The sequence below is a fragment of the Hirundo rustica genome, chromosome 10 (genome assembly GCF_015227805.2).
Source record: "Hirundo rustica isolate bHirRus1 chromosome 10, bHirRus1.pri.v3, whole genome shotgun sequence".
Classification (NCBI taxonomy): Eukaryota; Metazoa; Chordata; class Aves; order Passeriformes; family Hirundinidae; genus Hirundo; species Hirundo rustica.
Window position 1 is genome coordinate 10018815 of NC_053459.1, and position 19241 is coordinate 10038055.

The following is a 19241-nucleotide window of genomic DNA, read 5'->3' on the forward strand; positions in this document are numbered from 1 at the left end:
TAATCCAATAGGATCATGAATGATCATTTTATCTAACAAAACCTTCTGTACAGTTGAGCAAACCAGCTTCTGGTCTGCTCTGTTAAGGTGCTCCTTAGCGCTTGGGTCCCTCAAGATTTTATAGTCTTCACAAATCTTGCCTTTAGTATCAATATCTCTTCTTTTTCTTTCAGGGAGGCAGTGGCTTTAAGTACTAACGATCTGCCTTCCATGAAAGTTCATTGCATGAGTCAGAAGAATTTAAAGTGATACTGCATAGAGATAAAAAATAACAGTATGGACTGTATTAGATGCATAGTATTCAATTATTCCATCTATTAGCAAACCTGTTTCAGTCTATAAAAAAAATCTGATACCTGAGAGCCCTGGATCTTAAAAATTGAGTTCCCATGGTACTTGCTGTGGGGTTCTTTATAAAACCCTGCTAATTGTAGCACCCTCAAAAACTCAATCTGAGTTAGCATGAACAGATGATTTATTTTGCAAAATTTAACTGTAATGCTCAATTTACCGTTAAGAGGTGATATGCACATATCAGATATATAAAGATATTATTTCTGAAGTTTTTCCATTTGAAATCCAAACACAGTAAATATCATTTAACTAAGTTAACCACCTGACTACTGAGTTCAATAAAATACGACACTGTCAACCACTCTAAAACTGTACTGGTACAGTGTTCATGATATCATACACTGGCTGTCCAAATCCTGCAGTCAGAATGAAATGGGGAAGGTATTTCTCCCTGGAATGGTACAATAAAAGGAAGAATTACAGCTGTCTACGGCTACAGTAGATTGGATACACATTACAGGTAAACAACAGCTGCTAGGGAACACATCAAAAGTTGTATTTATCTGTAGTTATTTTACATGTGGTCTCTTGTATAATAAAACATCTTTCAGTTTATTATCTTCTATATGACTTAGCTATGGCCTTACAGATAGAAATTACTTTATTTTCCAACAAGGTCAATGAATTAAAGCTGATGAATATGTACACAGTGTTAAATAAAATTATACATGACAATGTTATAAATAAGAATTAGATAAAAAATGATGGCTGCAATGTACAGTCAAGTTAGTACCTGGTGCAAAAAATTGATTTAAAAATAGGCAATCTCCATAGAGAGGCTGGAAGAGCATTCTTGCACACAAGCAAATATGGTTACTATGTGTGATTTTTCTGGGTAGTTAAATTAATTTGCACTGGAATTTTAGTATGCATATCCAAGGCTACATGCCTATTGTGTCTCCCTGGTTTTTGTAGGTTGCAAATACTTTTCTAGGCCTGCCAAAGAGCATGCTCCTGAAACTGGTAGGGTTTATGCTGTAATTTGTCCCATGTCCTGTTTTTCCTTTATGTCGCTTGTCTAATTACAGAAAGTAAAACTCTGTTTTGAAGGCCATAGTAAGTAAGAAAATACAAGTGAAATTAGAGAAATTCTACTTTCAGCAGAAGTAACAAGTTACTTTCAGAGGTATAACAAAAGAGGTTATTAGTAAATTTACAATGTTGTGTCTTTCATAGCATGAAAATTTATTCTAATTGCTATTATCCTTGATAATATCATTACACTCTTGCACCTTCTCCATGTTCTTCTAATGGCCAAATTCAGCATTTTATTTAACTCTCACTAAACACATGATTTTTCATGTAAAGTGCAGTTGTTTTTATTGTGTTAGGAAATTCCAGGGAGTTTGTTAGACCAACTAATCATCTCTTATTCATTCAGAATAAAACTTGTTTCCACAAAAAGTCAGAGACTGGTGACTAGAACTGTTCAGCAAAATTTCTTTAGAGTTACAGTAAATTATTTCCCTGAAAAGACAAGAATCTTTTTATCTTCAGCAGTTGAGTACTGCTAACACAGCTATTTAAACAATTTTGAAGTGCCTTCCATTTTAACAGAAAAAGTAAACAGATATTGAAGTGTTAATTTCAAACATTTTAACTGTGGAATGATCTCTGCATATACAGATACATGCCCAGGCAAGACTAGGAGGGCACAGAGCACATATGTGTAAAAAAGTGGTACCAAATCTTACAGTGTAACACGACTTCGGCTTGTTGAATCTTCTACTTATTTTTAACTCATCTCATGTATGTCCTTACTAGTAATGCTTTTAAGAAATTTCAAGTACTAAGGGATGATACTGTGGTTTCAAGCTACTCCTTCTCAGCTGGTGTGGCTACATTCTGGGGAAACAAATCAGAATTTAACTCTCAAGGCAGCCATATGTACTTCAAGGATATAAGAGCTTATTTCACATTCAAACTTAATCTGTTAAGGCAGTGTGTTTCACTCCCATTAACCTGAGTAAGAATTCCTGAGAATTCCCTGTGCAGCACTGTAAAACTGATGCCACAGTCTAGGAGTCACTTAAGAGCTGTTAGCTCGGAGGGGAAATGCACGTGCACAGCGGGAATGCCTCTCACATACATAAGGACCTCTTGGCCCCATATAACCGTTCTCTCCTGGAAATCCTGGGTCTCCCCTTGAGCCATTGCAGCCATCCAAACCATGCTTGCCTCTGGGTCCTTCCCTTCCTGGGAGGCCCTGAAAAACAGTTAATTATTTATTAGAAATACACCATGATTAATGGGAAATTACTTTTTAAATCAAGAGAACAGTTCAGAAAAAAAACATCTCAGATATGAAGGAGATGGCCTCTCACGGTGGTGCTGGTTTCATTTGCATTAGAAATGTCTTCTATTCTGAATAGATTTTTTTGTGGTCTTTTGTTTATTTGGGGTTTTTGATGCATAGCAAATATAATAGGGTCAATAGTGGTTAAGAGGATGAGACTCTTCTCACTTGAGTGAAAAAGTAATGTGTCTTCTCAGAGAATACACTCTAGCTCTCTAGCTACAGTCTTTCTTGTGGCTGTAACGCTGAAACCCCCCCCCCCAAAAAAAAAAAAAAAAAAAAATCATCTCAAGCAGCTTCATGTTTTTTAATTGTAGGGATAAAACAAGTAAAAGAGACACAGCTTGACTCAGGCACACAGTAATTACAGAGATTGTGATTTTTCTAACCTAGCAATAACTAACCAGTGTCCAGATAAGGATTAGTTCTAACTAAAAATTAGGAACTGGGCAATGAAATAATGATTTGTTGATTGAAATTGAGATTCTTCTTGGAATGATCTTCCTGTTGGAGGAAAACAAAAAAAAAACCTATTTTTCACAGAATTTTGCAAGGACAAAACATTAATTTTGACCTAAAATTAATTTTGGGAGGAAATCTGAAGAATCATCAAGAAAATATGGTCTTTGGAAAATATGGAAAATATAAAAAGTGACCTCCTGGTCACTTGCCTGAAATGCTTTTGCCAATTCTACCTTCTTCCTCTCTGTAAATGCTTCAGTCTAATTTGTGGACGCTGTTTTTAAATTAACTTATTTTTTTCAAAATAACTATACATTTCTTGGGAACACTTTCTTTTCTTTGTGCCAGATTTTGGGCTTGTGACCTCTACATTATACAGACATTTTGGCAACAGTCCCACTGTCAAATGTGGACAGCCAACAAGCAGATGCTACAATACCCACTCAGTTTTGGCTCTGTTTTCACTTCCAAAATTAAATATTTTAACTTGTTTGATCCATATGAAACTGGTAACATTACAGGAATTCAGTTCTAGAAGAGTATTTTGAAAAATACAGATACTATTTCTCCAATTTTCACACTGAAGAAGATATTCATAAAAATACATTATCACATGCTTATAAAGACACATTTAGGACAACTTCGCTTATTCAGTCCCTATTCAGGTTAAAATTACTGGACTAAGTGGTTGGGTTTCTTCCTGCATAAAGACTACAAGCAAAAATCAGAATATTTGAACAAAAAACAGTGCATCATTTGAGATATTTTCAGAGATGTTAAGAAGGAACCAATCAGACTACAGTCTGCTATAGAGCATGAGAGAATAAATACAGTGCTTTTGAGCCTTGCTCTGACACATGCTCCATGGCCATGGGTAGTCTCTGCCTTCACTGTCCCACTCCTGCATGAAAATTCTGTACTTACCTCATTGGGATGCAGTCGTGTTTGTTATCAAAAGGAAACACAGTTGAAGTTAACCTAGTTATTTTACCTTTCTTCAAAACATGTAACTTTCTGTGAGAAATTATATCAATAAGTATAAAGCCAAACAATTTAGTGAGTGTATTATTCTGTTGGAAGTCTTGCTGTGAAATTACAAGACCTGTAATTATTATAAAGAAATATTTGTTTAATACGTACAGGAACACCGTCTAAACCAGGAAATCCCGGGACTCCAGTTGGGCCCTAAAAACACGTGATATGAAAAAAAGAAAGTTGATGAGGTCATTAGCTTTCAAAAACAATGCAAAACAAGAATATGTGGTACTATATAGCAAGAAACAAAAAACCAGTCTTGTTTGAAATATGAGTCAAAGGCCATAATTTTCAGAAATTAGTATCTGAAAAAAGCTTCTATGGGCCTAGCAGAAGACTGCTGCCAACAGTTACCCTTATAACAGGCAATACAGTACAGGACAAATGTCAAATACTCAACAGTCATTCATCCTCCAAAGATTATAAAATAATAGAGAACAGGAAGTTGCCTGTAACTTATAAAATATTTCTGCACATAATTTCACAATCCTGCTCCTGTTTTGATAATACCAGAAGTAAAATTCTTTCTTACACCTTTTACATGTCAGGTGCACTAGATATTGACAGTGATTTCACTATATCAGTCAAATCAGACTATTAAAATTAATATGAAGTACCAAGAGCCAGGGATTGTACAGATATGAAAGATGAATCTGAACTGCAAGAATCTGAATCAGATATTAATCTGAACCACCATTACTAAGGGGTAATAAGGTTCTGTTCAGTGTAGGGTCTTTAAAAGCACCATACTGCTCCCTCCAGCTCCATATTTCTACACCTTCTTTGAGGCTAAGGAGGATGACATGGTATGTGACAATCAGAGTCTGTCTGTTCATCATATTTTGTATCTTCTGACAATTCTAATTTTGCAATCCACAGAAAAAAAAAACTCCTGAAATATTTTTTCAAAAATTAATTTTCTCTAATTAACTTCTGTGAGATTTTCCTGTGAGCAAGAGTATAGTTTAGCAAATGCTTTTTGGTCATTCAGGTTCTGTTTCACTTATCAACATTTAACATTACATACTGTATACACCTAAAAGAGCTGTTTGTGGTGTTTCCTACCTTATCACCTTTTTCTCCAGCTGGCCCAGGCTTCCCATTCTCACCTCTCTGTCCTTTCTCCCCTGGCAAACCAGCTGGTCCTGTAGGTCCCAAGGACCCAATTGGACCTTGAGCTCCCAGCTCACCAGGCTGACCCTGAAAAGAGTCCAAAGTGAATGACTGCTGCTGTAACCCCCACAGCAATTCGGAGATGACTCTGTGGATAAAACAAGCCTTACAATGTATAAATATTCATGATTCAAACCAGCTGCTGGACAGCCTGCAAAACTGCCCCATACATTAAGTGCTGTAGGAACACGACTTTCAAGTTTAACAACTTGCTCAAGATGATGATTTATTTTTACTTCCATCAGGTCTCCACGGCCACCTCTCTGAGATGCTTGGGATAATCTGCAAGTCTTCATGGCTCCACCAATTTAAGTATCACCTTTTGCAAGCCTAGGACTCCGAACAGTATTGTGTTTTCCCACCAGAAAAATGAGGACTCACTTTTGACAAAGGGACTTCGTACACAATTAGAACAAATCAAGCGAGTTCCCTCTTTCAAGTCATGATACATGAATTATCCTAAGTTTTTCTAGCTCACATTTTTCATAATCACTCTCATATGTTAGTACTCATTTAAAACTCATGCAGTTTCATCTAGAAAAAAGTAATTGTTATTAGCTAACATATTTAAAGAAAGTAGCAATATTGATAGATTGTGTTAAAATGGGTTGGGAGGTTGAATAATATAATTTATCTATAAACGGCTCTAAATTGAGTGTTTGTACTTTCATTACCATTCAATCTCCATAGATTTCTATTAACTTTTCCAAGGTAATATACATTCTCCTGAAGCAAAATTACTTCCCGTGCCAACTGGACTTTTCAGTTAGTAACACTGGTGTGGAGCTGTTTCAGATGTGATGCAATTTTTGTTCTGTGCTGCTCAACAACTATGCAATCATAGATTCGAAGTGCTGAATAAAGCAAGCTTTCTAATCAGGCTTCACATGTGAGCTGTCTACACTTCCACCCTAAAAAAAATCTATGTATCTGCAGGTCTTCTTTTCTCTTACATACCTTTTTCATTTTATATCATTATCCTTGTTTACCTATAACTTGTTCTGTTTCCAAACTGAAGACTGTTTTGTTTTTTTCCCAGACTTCATTCATTAATTATAATAAATTATTATAACTATAATTCATTATATTCATTACATAGTGTGTATAATCAATCAATAATTTATTACAGTATAGAATTAATTATTATAACTAATTATAATCCAGTATTTTAAAAGAGCACAAAATCAAACCCCACATATTCCTGAGAAAACCATATGGCTTTAGGACCACTTGAGGGCAGTAAAAGGTATTTCAGTATTCACATAAATAAGAGACTATATCTTTACTTTTAAGAATAGATTGAAGGAAGAAAAAATATGAAAATGAAAGATGATTGTGAGAAGATATGTAGCTTCAGGAGGCAAAATAACTGCGTGCTTGCTTCTCAGTGTAAACACTTCAGCAGCCTGAATCTGTCTGGACAAAATCTTGTGAATTACAAGCAGGGACTTAAGCTTCTTTTACTCTTTTTATTTATTTTCTAATTGTCTTTTTAAAATCAGTGTGATTTGACAGTTAGAGAAGAAGAGAAAAAAATGCATGGTATGCATCATTCAGTCAAATCAGCAAAGCAACAGAGAAGGTAATTTACTACATGTTTGGACAGGAAGGTACTATAGGTTCATGCCACAGTGGAAGCAGGGCTGGATGACCACTGGCCCTTAAGCTATGAACAGGAACTTAGTCCAAAGGCTGGGAAAAAAAGTCCTACACTTAGAAATAAGGACCACCTGAAAAAAGAATCCTCATACAAGTCATGTTCCATTTATCTTTACTCGCTTCTCTCACTTCAGCCTTGATCCTGCTTCCAGAGAAGCAAAAAATTCCAGGGCAGAATTAGCATGTTGTCTTCTCTAACAGTTACAATTTTTGTGATACCAGAATTTCGCCAGTGTAAAATATTATGCAAATTAAGGGCTACTGGTATTAAAAGCTGACGATTTTCCTTCCTTGTTAACAATGAATTAGTCGGGATTCCAGGTGTTGAGTGTTTGCTTGCGTGAACAGTTGCAGCCTGTCTACTGGCAGTGCCTTGCTCCTTCTATGTTAGAATGAATTTATTCATTGAAGTACTTCTTAGGCAGCTACTATGCCCTTTAAATACTTGATTGAAAAAAAAAATGGACAACCATTTTAAATAAAGCATCATTTTGAGTACAAGTGAAATGAATCAGACTAATAATATAATAAAATGCAACTGTTTGAACCATTAACTTTACTGGAAGTGGTATGGCTTTTTAATTCTGTAAACTAGCTATTACCTTGCAAAATGCATCATTCATCAACAGGAGAAGAAAAGCATAAGGTGTTTTGCACTAAATTTTAAATTAGTCTTTTAATGCATTTTGTTGACAACAGGTTTCTGCACCAACTTCAGTATTTTTAATTAATAGCGTACATGCTCTGCATTCAAGAGTTAAGAGAAAATTTTCAAAACATGTTATATCCTTTGGACAGTTAAGAAACATGATTTTTATCACACTCAGAAAAAAAGGCTGAGACACTGTAGACATTCTATGGTAGTTATTATAATTAACACTGTAGACATTCTATGGTAGTTATTATAATTAACAAATAAACATTTCCAGGACATGTAGTCCTTTAGGTTGATAAAATGTCTTCATTTGCTGCTACCCTGTGAATTTAATTGACTCCATGGTCTTCAGCAGAAGGTAGTGAAGTCATAGAACAGAGCCACTGAATTCAGAGTTCACAATGGATTTGGCAGCTGATACAACTTTAGCATGCCATGTGAAGCTGATGGATTCTCTCTCTTTCTTTCAGCTCAAAGACTGATAATGACTGGAGCTTTGTTAAGACCAAACTGATACCATGCCATAACATCTATTATCACATCTATTATTTGTGCCCATCCAATGTGACTACCACAGCATTACAGTCTCAGGACAGCTGTAAAAATAAAGAGGATGAAGGTAGTCATGCTCATGTGGAAATGACAAATTAGCTCAGATAAAATGAACAGAATATTATGCCCGCTCTGCCATCTGATGCCAATAAATTCTTCTAGGTTTTCAGTGCCTTGTTAATTGTCTAGGTCAGGAGCTACCATGCCAAGACTATGGTCTGTTATTTTAGCATATCCTGGGCTTGACCTGCAGTAAGAAATTGACTTTAAGCAAAACAAGGCAATATTGTTTTTTAATTAACTATGCTTCCTAAGACTAAGACTGCAAATACTTCAGAATCAAGCAACAAAACATTTAAATACCTTTTAGAAAAGGCAATAGCCAAGGTTATCTGGAATTAATTGTTTTTGATGCTTGAGACTGAAGAGCACCTGATTTTGAGAATGCCTTGAGCACTTTACTGTTTCAAGCACCATGTTTTAAAGAAGTCTTAATTGGAAATAAAAAAAGCTTTGTGGTACTTGAGTGAATTGTCTTGCTTGTCATTTTCAATAAAGTCAAAAGCCCAGTTATCACCTTCAATGAGGACAGTACCCTGTGTTACAGGCTATGGAGATGTACCAGTGATTTGTGAAATGCACTTACCTTCTGTTCATAAGAACAAAAGTGAAAATGCCCAGCAACTCCACACAGATTGTAGGCAAATAATACAGCAACCCTTTCCACTGTGCAATGGACTCTGGCTTGTAACCAGCCTTTCTCATTTCACCAGGAGCAGGGCAGAGCAAGAAGGAAAATAAAGCAGTCTGTGGGCAAGAGAGGAGTGCTCACAAAGGCATTTGGAGAGATGTTTTATTTTGTAATTTGATTAGTGAGGTGGGGGCATCTGCTGCTGCTCTAAGCTCCACCCATGTCCTCTCCCCTTTCGGAAGAGCTGGTCAATTACACAGCAAAGCCTCAGCTTCCAGGGCTTGGAGAGGTGTCCATTCTGGGGAGATTCTACTCCTCACTGTGTAAGACTAGAACTAAACTCATTTTCACTGCAAGTCAAGGCTCAAAAAAACCCCAGAACAAACCTGATTATTATAAATATAAGCCTGATTAAATAAATCTGAGAAATCATGCAATTTGGCATTAAATCCAGTCTCTTGTCTTTAATAGACCAAATTAGATAATTTCTTTTTCATAGATTTTTAGCCAAGTAAATTCAATAATAATACTTAGAGCTTGACTTTTCATAGAATCATAGAATGGTTTGGGATAGAAGGGATCTTTAAGATCAAGTAGTTCCAAACTTCCTGTCATGGTTAGGAACACCTTACACCAGACCAGGTCACTCAAAATCCCATGGAACCTGGCCTTGAACACTTCCAAAGATAAGGCATCCACAACCTCCCTGGGCAACATGTGCCAGGGCCTCACCACCCTCACAGTAAAGAATTTCTTCCTCATATCTAATCTAAACTCTCTTTCAGCCTGAAGCCACTGTCCCTTGTTCTGTCACGACAGGCCCTTGTAAATAGTCCATCTTTCTTGTAAAGAACTTCTGAACCATGCGGTAAACTATTGGAAAATTTGCCAACTTATCATATTTGGCAACTTTATTATATTTTTCAATAATATAATATGCTACAAGAACAAAACACTTGATGATGCAGCTTAGTATGCAGTGATACTTCACAGAAGCATGACAAATCACAGTGAAGTGCTGAAAACATCATTCGCAATGTATACTTAGGTTTGTGTTTTAACCCTGTGGGACTATGAAAAGAAAAACTATCCAGTAAGCCAGTGGGTGTCACTGTTGTGTTAAACAAACCATAATTTAGCACTGAAACTCTTAACTGCTAATGGCTGAAAGCAGAGAGCTACAAATAGAGCACAGATGTTATAGAAACAGACCATAAATAATAAGCATCAGCATTAGCTAATAAAATAAACCTGAGTTTTTCTCTGTACCATTTTATTGAAATAAGTCACTGTTGACAATTTTTGGTTGATTCAAATCTGTAAAAAAGAATGACTTTGTAGAGTTTTATCTTGCTTGATGTGAAAAGCTTGGCAATCTGCAGCAACTGAGAAAAACCACCATATTCAGTATGGTAGGACAGGGGAACCAAAAGTAATAAGGAAAGAAAGATGCTCAAGAACAAAAGGAGGATAATTAACAAGATCAAAACTTCTGAAAATCTGAAAAATGTCTTATATGAAAATTGCTAACTTACAGGTGCTGTAGTTGGGCATCGTAAATGACAAACAACCTCCAAGAGAACTTGCAGCGACTGGTGTGATTCTCCTTCCAGTTCTGTTCCTATTCCACATTCTGGTGAGTAGGATCCACTCCCTACCAGTTCAAATCCTAACTTCTGCAGAGACTTGTCTGTTCCTCTGCTCAGTTACAAAATAGAAAAGTGTGGTCTGCTTCAGATGTAGAGATTTCATCTCTCTGGATCTTTTTTATAGAAAAACCTAATATGGTTCTCAGTGAATGTAAATGAAATGTATAACTGGTCTCAGGAATCTTCTGCTTTAAAACTTACAGGAAATGTACTAGAAAAAAATTATCAACAAGTAGGAGGCAAATAATGGTAGAAATCTGGATTTCCTCAGATGCAAGTGTACACACATCTCTGATAGTGGATTTGAGATCAAGCAAAAGGATTTTACATATTTATTTCCTGAGTGGGCAACTTGAAAATTCAAATAAAAGTACTGGATATTCCATGTAATTGACAGACCTCCACTGCCTACTGACATGGAAAAAAAAAAAAAAAAATGCCTCTTACTTCCCAAAACAGACAGAATTTGCACAATTTTCAGAGTTAGTGCATTTTAAATATGTTTACACTGTGCTGTAAATTGAACTCAGATAACCCATGGAACCTACTAAGGAAATTTGGCAACTCACAAGATCTACTAGGGAGATGTTACAAGAAAAGTAGTGCCAGAGTATTGACTTACTCACAGATAACTTAGCTCATTCTTACCCCACGGCAGTGCAGTCTTGCCCTGCAGTGACTAATACCAGCTGATATTTCCTAATTTACCTGCAACACCCAAGTGACTCAGCATCCCTTGTGAATGCTTACTCCTTACGTCTGAGGTGTCAGAAAATGTAAAACCCTCCTCTTAGATTTCTGTTTGCTGCATTCTCCCCTACACTAGGATAAAAATAAGCCTCTTGCTTCATCTGCAAAAGAACGAACATTGGTCCTGCTGAGTTATACTTATTATTCACTTTGATCCAGGCATTTCACATGACCCCATAGAAGCCAGATCAGGTTGAGTCATGAATAGATGCTTGCTTCCCAAATCTACTTAACTAAAAACAAAGCCAACGGAATTCAATAGGATCAAACTCCGGGGTCAGCACAGGACAGGTTTACAATTGGTGACTGCTAACTGCAAACATTTTTTTTAACTATCTAAATTCTATTAGAGCAGGCGGCATTTTTGGAAGCCGGTGATACAACACTGCAGGAGTTTTCTAGGAAACAACTTTCCAATGTAGAAAAAGAGGATGAAATGGTTGAAAGGTTTTACTTTCTTTAATTATGTCTTTAATGAAAATTGAAATCAGACTTTATGGCCTAGCAAAAAGTAAGAGGAGAAAAAGAATCTAAGAAGTCAGATAGAACACTTACTACCATATATAATTTCAAAAATGATGTTTTGCCTCATTTATCTGTTCTACAGTTCTGAAATGTCCAGGTATAATAGCACACAGTGTGGGCAAAGAGATTTAGAAGCACATTTTAATGGTGTCCTGTTATGTGCAGTCATAGGGTGGAGACAGATTCTCAATTCAAGTACAATGATCATGAGACAAACAGCCAAAAGTTTATTATGGCAGCTCTTTTTACAGGGGGGTTTGAATTTCCCAGGTTTAGACAGCTGATTGCTTTGGGTCTCAACACCACCCAGCTCCTAAGCCAGTGATATGTCTGCACTCTAGATTGAACATGATTGGGTGAAGTCCCAGTTCAAGTTCACTGTTCACCCAGGGGCTTATTCTGCTTCTCTTCTAGAACGAACCAGGCTAGCCAAATTTGGTTTATGTTACGGCCAGATGTATCTAGCTGTACTGTGACAGTGTCCTATGGAAGAAAAGGGTCCTTTTGAGTTGTGACATAAGATCAAAAGATAAACAGCATCATGTAAGATGAACTCCAACAAGACTGTAATCCCAAGTGAAGTCAAAATTTCATTGTGATGTGATCAATTGTAATGATATACTACTAACAGTAGTGACTAAAATTTTTTTCTGACAGTGATTACTTGCTAATGAATAGGAGTGCAAATGCACAGAGTTACATATGGTTAAGAGAATTAAAAATGACTGGTACACAAGCTCTTCTAAAACCCACTAGAGCAACCCATGCATAGCTATAATGGTTTTATTTAAATATTAAATGAAAGTTCAGCTATTTGCTTTTACTTTTCTTTCAACTTGCCCAGTCTCAATACATTCAAGTATGGCTGTGGCAGTTTAATTTTCTTATTCTCATGGTCAGCTTTTTTCTAGCTAAACCTTATCATTATATTGTCCACTTATAATAAAGAAGGCTTTTGATGTTGAAATTTAAAATATTTTCAAATGGGCAAATAGAAGGCAAAGTCTTAATACTAAAAGTTCTGAATATTTAGGCTTGTGTACTGTACAATTCCAGAGGATTTTAATAACCATTTATTTCTTACAATTTCAAGACAGGATTGAGGAAGATGCAAAACTCTGAGGAACCAGCCTCAGAGCAAGATTCAGACAGAAAAGCAGATAAAGCAGATGTTTTGCATTCTGGAAAGCTAACAATAAGATAAACCAATCTTTTATTTTGTAATGGGCAGTCTCCACAAAAGTTCAGGGAGCAAACTTAGTGTGTCAGAGTGTAAAAGCAGAACACAGCAAAGTCTAAAAACCAAAAGAATTGTAGAATGAAAGAAAAGATTAAATAATCCTAGAGAATATTATTCATCACCATACATTAGTATAGAAATTATGTGCAGTAGTGAAGCAGTGTTTAGTTAAGCCATGTTTCATATAGGGTCTTAAGAGTACTTCTGTTTCTAGTATATTGATTAATATAAATGACTACATGAAATATAAATCCATATACCATTGGAGATACTTTATCCATTAGGGTACATGTACAACCTTATTTCAGAGCTTTTTCAGAAAATGGTACAATTCTCAGACTTAATATTGCATAACAACATTCGATTCATTTAGAAATGTTTATTACACTACTATTTGGCACTTAGATCCAGTTCCTTGGAATTATTTAGAAAACTAACTGCAAGTGCATGAATCATGGTACAGCTTACCTGTGACGACGACAGCCTAGGAATGAGCCAGAACAACTGCAGGAGGTATTTATTACTGACTGATTATGGGCATGTAATTCAGAACTTCCAGGCTACTGAGTGAGGATACAAATCAGGGAAATTTCCCCTGGATTGAAAATCAGTTGTTTTTAAATGGCACTTCAGATCAGGTTTTTGGTATCCAAAACAGTCTGTTCAGTAGCACTGAGAGACACTGCAGTGGTACCAGTCAAAATACTTTTCCTGGGATGCCCTTTTGTTAGCACAGTGTTACAGAGATATACACATCCTAGGCCTCTATTATGAAAATCCTACAGCATGGGGGACTTTCACATAGACATAATCCTGGAGGATTAGGATAGGATCCAAGGACACCAGGGCAGTCATAATGATACAGCAAAGCGTGCAGCTAACTGCAGAAGCACAGGAAGAAAAAGGTGTGTCTTGCTTTTCTGGCAACTCAGGTTGTACACAAAGAAACTCGGCATGTGGCTCTTCCAAAATTGATCCACCATATTCAACCTTCCTAAACCTTAACTGAACCATTAGTACTTTGGTAGAAAACAATTTTCATCACTGACAGTTTTTCAGTTGATCACCAATCAGGACATACATATTCATATGTGTATATATATTTATATATATAAAACTTTTGTATATATATATATATATATATATATATATATATAAAAGTTTTTTCCTCACACAGTGTTTAAATTATTGCCTATCTCTATATAGAGATGTATTCTGGGAAAGAATAGCCAAGACAAACTAGTCATCACTGGACATATTTCAATTAGCAACATGCACAGTTACTAATTTTACCATGTAACGTGAAAATGCCTTAGAGTTGTTTTATAATTATTCAAAAGACAAAGAGAATTCAGGAGGTTTTTTTAAGTTAGTATCTTAAGTGAGTAAGATAAAAAGTCTGGAAAAATTTTTAGAGTCACCTAACCCAAATAAGTTCTCATAAAACTAGAGAATGGCATGGCCATTTTCTTTCAACCAGCCTCTTAGTAGAAAACAAGCATAGATTTCTATATTTTACATGTAATTGGAAATTACATCTGTCTAATTCCCAGACTGATTTAAAAAAATCCTTAATACAAGAAAGGTACCATGATTAGTACAGACCCAATTAGAAACAAAATGCTTTACAATCTTAGGATTTTTCAGTGACAGCTGTACTTGATACCAGTGACAGAATTATGCTCATTTTTTAGATGTGTTTATGTCTGAATATTGGTTTATCAACCATGTTGATTTTCAGGAACAGCAACATGCACAAAAACAGTATTTACAACAGTAATTATCATTAGTTCTAATCACAACTTACCCTTGATCCTTTTTCTGGAAAGCACCGACAAACTGAACAATCCTGTCCCCCACATGAATCAATATATGCATATCCTCCCTAAAAATCGAAAGGTGATGGATTTATCAAGGCACAACAGACAACAATTACATCATCAAATACTGTCAGCTGGACACATTAGCTAATTAGATTATTTTAAGGCAAAAGCTCTCTCATCAACATAAACATATTGGCAAGGTAGAAGCAATAAGCAAAAGCTTATTACTTGCTGCTGTAGAAGGTGGAAGACCTTAACTACAAGTTATGTTACATAACACTAAATACTACAGCCAAATATAACCTACAAAACCAGCTGCACCTGAAATAAATTTTAACATAATCAGAATTTACTTTGCAATAATGTAAAATTTGTAATCCATCACATTATTTCAGGAGATTGTACAACTAAATGAAATTATAAAAAGCAAAACAAGGTGAAGGAGCAAGAAGTTCACTCAGAGATAAAACCTTGAACTTAATTCTTGTCTATTAAATGAAAATAATTATATGCATGGTATAATTATGCATTGCCTACTATTAATTTACTTATTGCTTGTATTAAAAGTGTCTATTATTGTACTTTTAATAGCAAAGAAGTGACTGCTTTTTCATCAAATTGCAATGAGAAAGAAATACTATTTAAGGGGAAATAAAAACAACAAAATGTAAATTCAGTAGATCTTCTGTGGGGTAAATGAACATGATTTCATTGTTATTTTCTATTTCTCCAAATGCAGAAATAAACACACATCATATGCACTTTTAAATTAAGTTGGAATGTCCACTAAATAACTTTTTTTTCAGTACAACTCTGTAAATTATTGAAGATATTTTAAAAATCATTTTAACAAGGAGGTAAAAGATCTAAGAATAATGTAGGTAAACAAGTAAATTGTGATAAAACAAATATTTCCTCAGTGCAGGTTTTCATTATTTTCAAGGTCAAGATTGTTTTGTTACTGGTTTTAATACCCAACAGAACACTATAGGCTCATACTTCAGTGTTTCAAGGAGAAAACACTGACAAATTTCAGATAAGAAGGAAAAAGTCTGTTCTTTCTATCTATAACATTTTTAGAATATCTGGAATTCCCAAACCTCAGAACAAGAGGGTATGATGGTCTCTCTCACAGACTACTTGCCTTTTCCCATGAAATTACTAATCTACTCCGCACTAGTCTCTCACACAGTTGTTAGAATCTTGCCTCTGCTGGAATGTCAATAGAATACAAGTTTCCAGTAACAGAACTATTACCCTTTCTTCTGACTGAACAGTTATTTAAAAAAAAAAATATCCATCTTCAACAGCTTAAATAAAAAGGGATGGGTTTGGGAATTTTTTAAAAAAAAAAAAACAAACAAAAAAAAAAAAAAAAAAAAAAAAAAAAAAAAAAAAAACAAAAAAAAACCACAACACCTCTACAAAAAAAGAGCTTCTAAATATCTGAAAGAATACAAAGAGGATGGACTTGAAAGAAGTTTCAGTGCAGGCATTGCAAACAAAAAGGAAATACGAAGGCCAGTGCAGAGAGGATAATAAAGTAGATATTGAAAGTATATTATATGTGAAAAATGGGCTTCAGAGAGATGAGACTGTCTAATGCAGCCAGCTTAAGATCTAGGCTAACATACAGAGCAGAATGGAAAGCTAGAATTGACATGTGCCATAATGCAGAACCATTAGAGAGACTTTATGAGGAAGGAGGCAGACTCAGTGAAAAAGGAAGGGTTTTCTACATGCAGCTTTCCAAAAGCACCTCAAGAAGCCAGAATTAGAATCTAGGAAAATCCAGAGCATCTAATTGCAAAATGTATAAGCTGAGTAGCAGAGAGGAAAGTCAGAACTGCAGAAATAAGGAAAGGAACATTACAGTTTTCCCACAAAGCTATTGGTCATTTTGGTGAGTGTGGTGCTACTTGCTTGAACTCTACCATTCTATCTCTCGCCTGCCTAAAATAAATATTAATGTCACTTACCCCATCAATTCCTTGAGTTGAAAAAACAATCAGCAGCCACCTGATTTAAAAGGAGAAAACTAAATTAAAATTAAACTCACAATATCGAGCCTTCACAAAAATTTAACCTGTAGAAAGTGAGAAGTGATCCAGTATGCACATGATTAAGTCCTGTTTGGGGTGACTATATAGTATTTTTATAAGGGGTGCACACCATCAAGAAATGGCCTCCCATGCTGGAAATATTTGTCTTTTTGGGTTTGTGAGACCGAGGACAGACAGACAGGCATAAACAAAACTATGTAAAAGTCATTATAACTCCCCCTTGTAACCTATTTCCAATCCCACAATTACAACAGGCCAGAGAGGAACAATTCCAGACAGATTTCTCCATGGACACCATGAGGTGAAGACTGAGCTGAGACAGGAATGGTCTCCATCTACCCTAAAATCAGTTAGATGGTGCTGTTTTCTTTTGCTCAGAGAAACAGGGTAAGAGAAATTAGAGAGCAAAGTCACACTCAGAATAGCCACAATTCCAGAGCAGCTGCTGGGGAATCCCAGCTCCATGCCAACCATTGCTAGTGATGGCTTGTAAAGTTTACAAAAAATATATATACTAAAATAAAAAGGTAGCCCAAAATTTCTGCAGCAATACAGAAAATAAGCATTCTTTTAAATTATTACTAATGCTAATATTATTTTTACTAAGAACTAAGGTGCTTACTCATTATATGAAAAGATAAATTAGGTACAGCCATAGCATGCAGATTGCTGTGTACTATTCTACAGGCTACAGTGAAGCCTATTTCAAAATTACTCCAACTTTGCAAATATCTAGGCATTTCTTATCACTGTTAAATTGATAGCTAAGAACATATCTCAGTGAATCTTGTTAAAAAATGTAGTGATCTGTAAAACTCACCAGGCAGCTGTGATAAGCCATTTAATCCATTCAAATGAATCCTTTGTTAATGCCATTCCTGCTGATTGAGGATTTGTATATGCAGCACTTTTTTTTTTTCTTTAAATGGCAGGTCTTCTCTTTCCTTCTGTTCGTAGATGGTCTATAAACACTGCTCCATACTGGTGATGTTTTCCCCTCTGAACCTGTTTATATGAAAATATACATCCAACGTACATATGAATAATTATTGGATAAGCAAAAATTAGTCTTAACCATTTGTATGTGTTACACTGCACAGCTTTGTGTTGGCACTACATTATATTCTTCCTATTCAGGCCACATTTTATTTTATCAGCAATCCAATTATTTCAAGGGGACTATAATGAAACTGCAGATCAACATAAAAAGATTTCAGCCTGGTAAAGATAGTCCTCATTCTGTGTTTAAAATAATGAACAAAGAGCATTTTGCATCATTATTTCTTAAAAAAATTTCATAGTCACCATTTTAGTTGAAGGCATTAAGACAAAGCATGCAACATGCATGTATAGTAAAAAACCTAATGAACTTTAAAAAAAAAAAAAAACCAAAAAACCACTCAAGAATGTATTTGCTATAGTTTTAAGACCAGATTGAGCAGCAGCATCTTTTGCAAACTGGGCTGGACGAGTCTGTGCCAGCATCTGAGCAAAGGAGGACCACTCTGAATGCAGGCAAAAACATAAGCATTTCTGCTAAGGGTTCTACCCATATGCATGGACAGATGACAGTCATTGGACACGTCACTTAGAGTTTTTTAGCTTTATTTTTAGAAATTTTTTTCTACAGCTTTTGCCAGGATTTAGGGAGCTGGAATCTCTGTGTGCAGGACTGAGCAGTGGCCTCCACCATCCCACACAGTCAAATTTTGCATACATAAATTACATATGTGCTACATAATTTGCATACACAGTGCAAATCATTATATGTCCTGACCTTTGACTTAGGTCCAACAGCAGTTTTATTTGCCACTCCAACCTTTTTGGAAACTTGAGCTTCATAAATCCAGAGACATGGCCAAGTCATGTGCAAGCTTTTACATCCCTCAAATAAAAAAGAAGCTGCAATCCATTGTAATAAGGCATGTCTGGCAAATGAGCCACAGTGGTTAATTCAAACTGAGGGTTTAAGGGCTCGCCTTCTTCTGGGTTAGCCCAGATTATCACAGGCTTCTGTTTTTTAGCATTCTAGTATTCCAAATGTGGGAAATAATTCTGAGCAGACTGAACACTGACTAGAGTGAATGGACAGGGGTTTGCTTCCTTTGGAGATGTCTCCTGAGTAGGCAAAGACTCAGCTCCTGAGTAGGGAGTAAGGATGTGAAGTGCAGCAAACTGGCTGCTCTCTGATAGCTGTTGAGGCAGCAGCCATGTGTGTGTTAAACACTTGAGGGTACAGTTCCTGAAACATTACTGCTTTGCTTTCTATTATTTGGATAGTATGGCATGTATGGCATCTTTCTAACCAGAACTA

General features: G+C 35.8%; 1 protein-coding gene across 6 annotated transcripts in view; it reads right to left on the reverse strand.

The window, feature by feature from the left end:
• The window catches only part of COL4A4 (collagen type IV alpha 4 chain), a 68978-nt gene that overhangs the window by 47264 nt on the left and 2473 nt on the right, over positions 1-19241 (reverse strand). For 3 of the 6 annotated variants that reach the window (XM_058421991.1, XM_058421989.1, XM_058421990.1), the window contains exons 2-8: positions 17748-17932; positions 16844-16883; positions 14849-14926; positions 8833-8993; positions 5257-5347; positions 4253-4297; positions 2444-2560 (exon numbers count right to left, since the gene is read on the reverse strand). In XM_058421991.1, coding sequence (XP_058277974.1) covers positions 2444-2560; positions 4253-4297; positions 5257-5347; positions 8833-8993; positions 14849-14926; positions 16844-16883; positions 17748-17803 — 588 coding nt within the window. In that variant the 5' untranslated portion in view covers positions 17804-17932. Of the gene's footprint in view, positions 1-2443; positions 2561-4252; positions 4298-5212; positions 5348-8832; positions 8994-14848; positions 14927-16843; positions 16884-17747; positions 17933-19241 lie in introns of all 6 variants that reach the window. The other 3 variants (XM_040074569.2, XM_040074567.2, XM_040074570.2) reach the window with 2 other exon arrangements.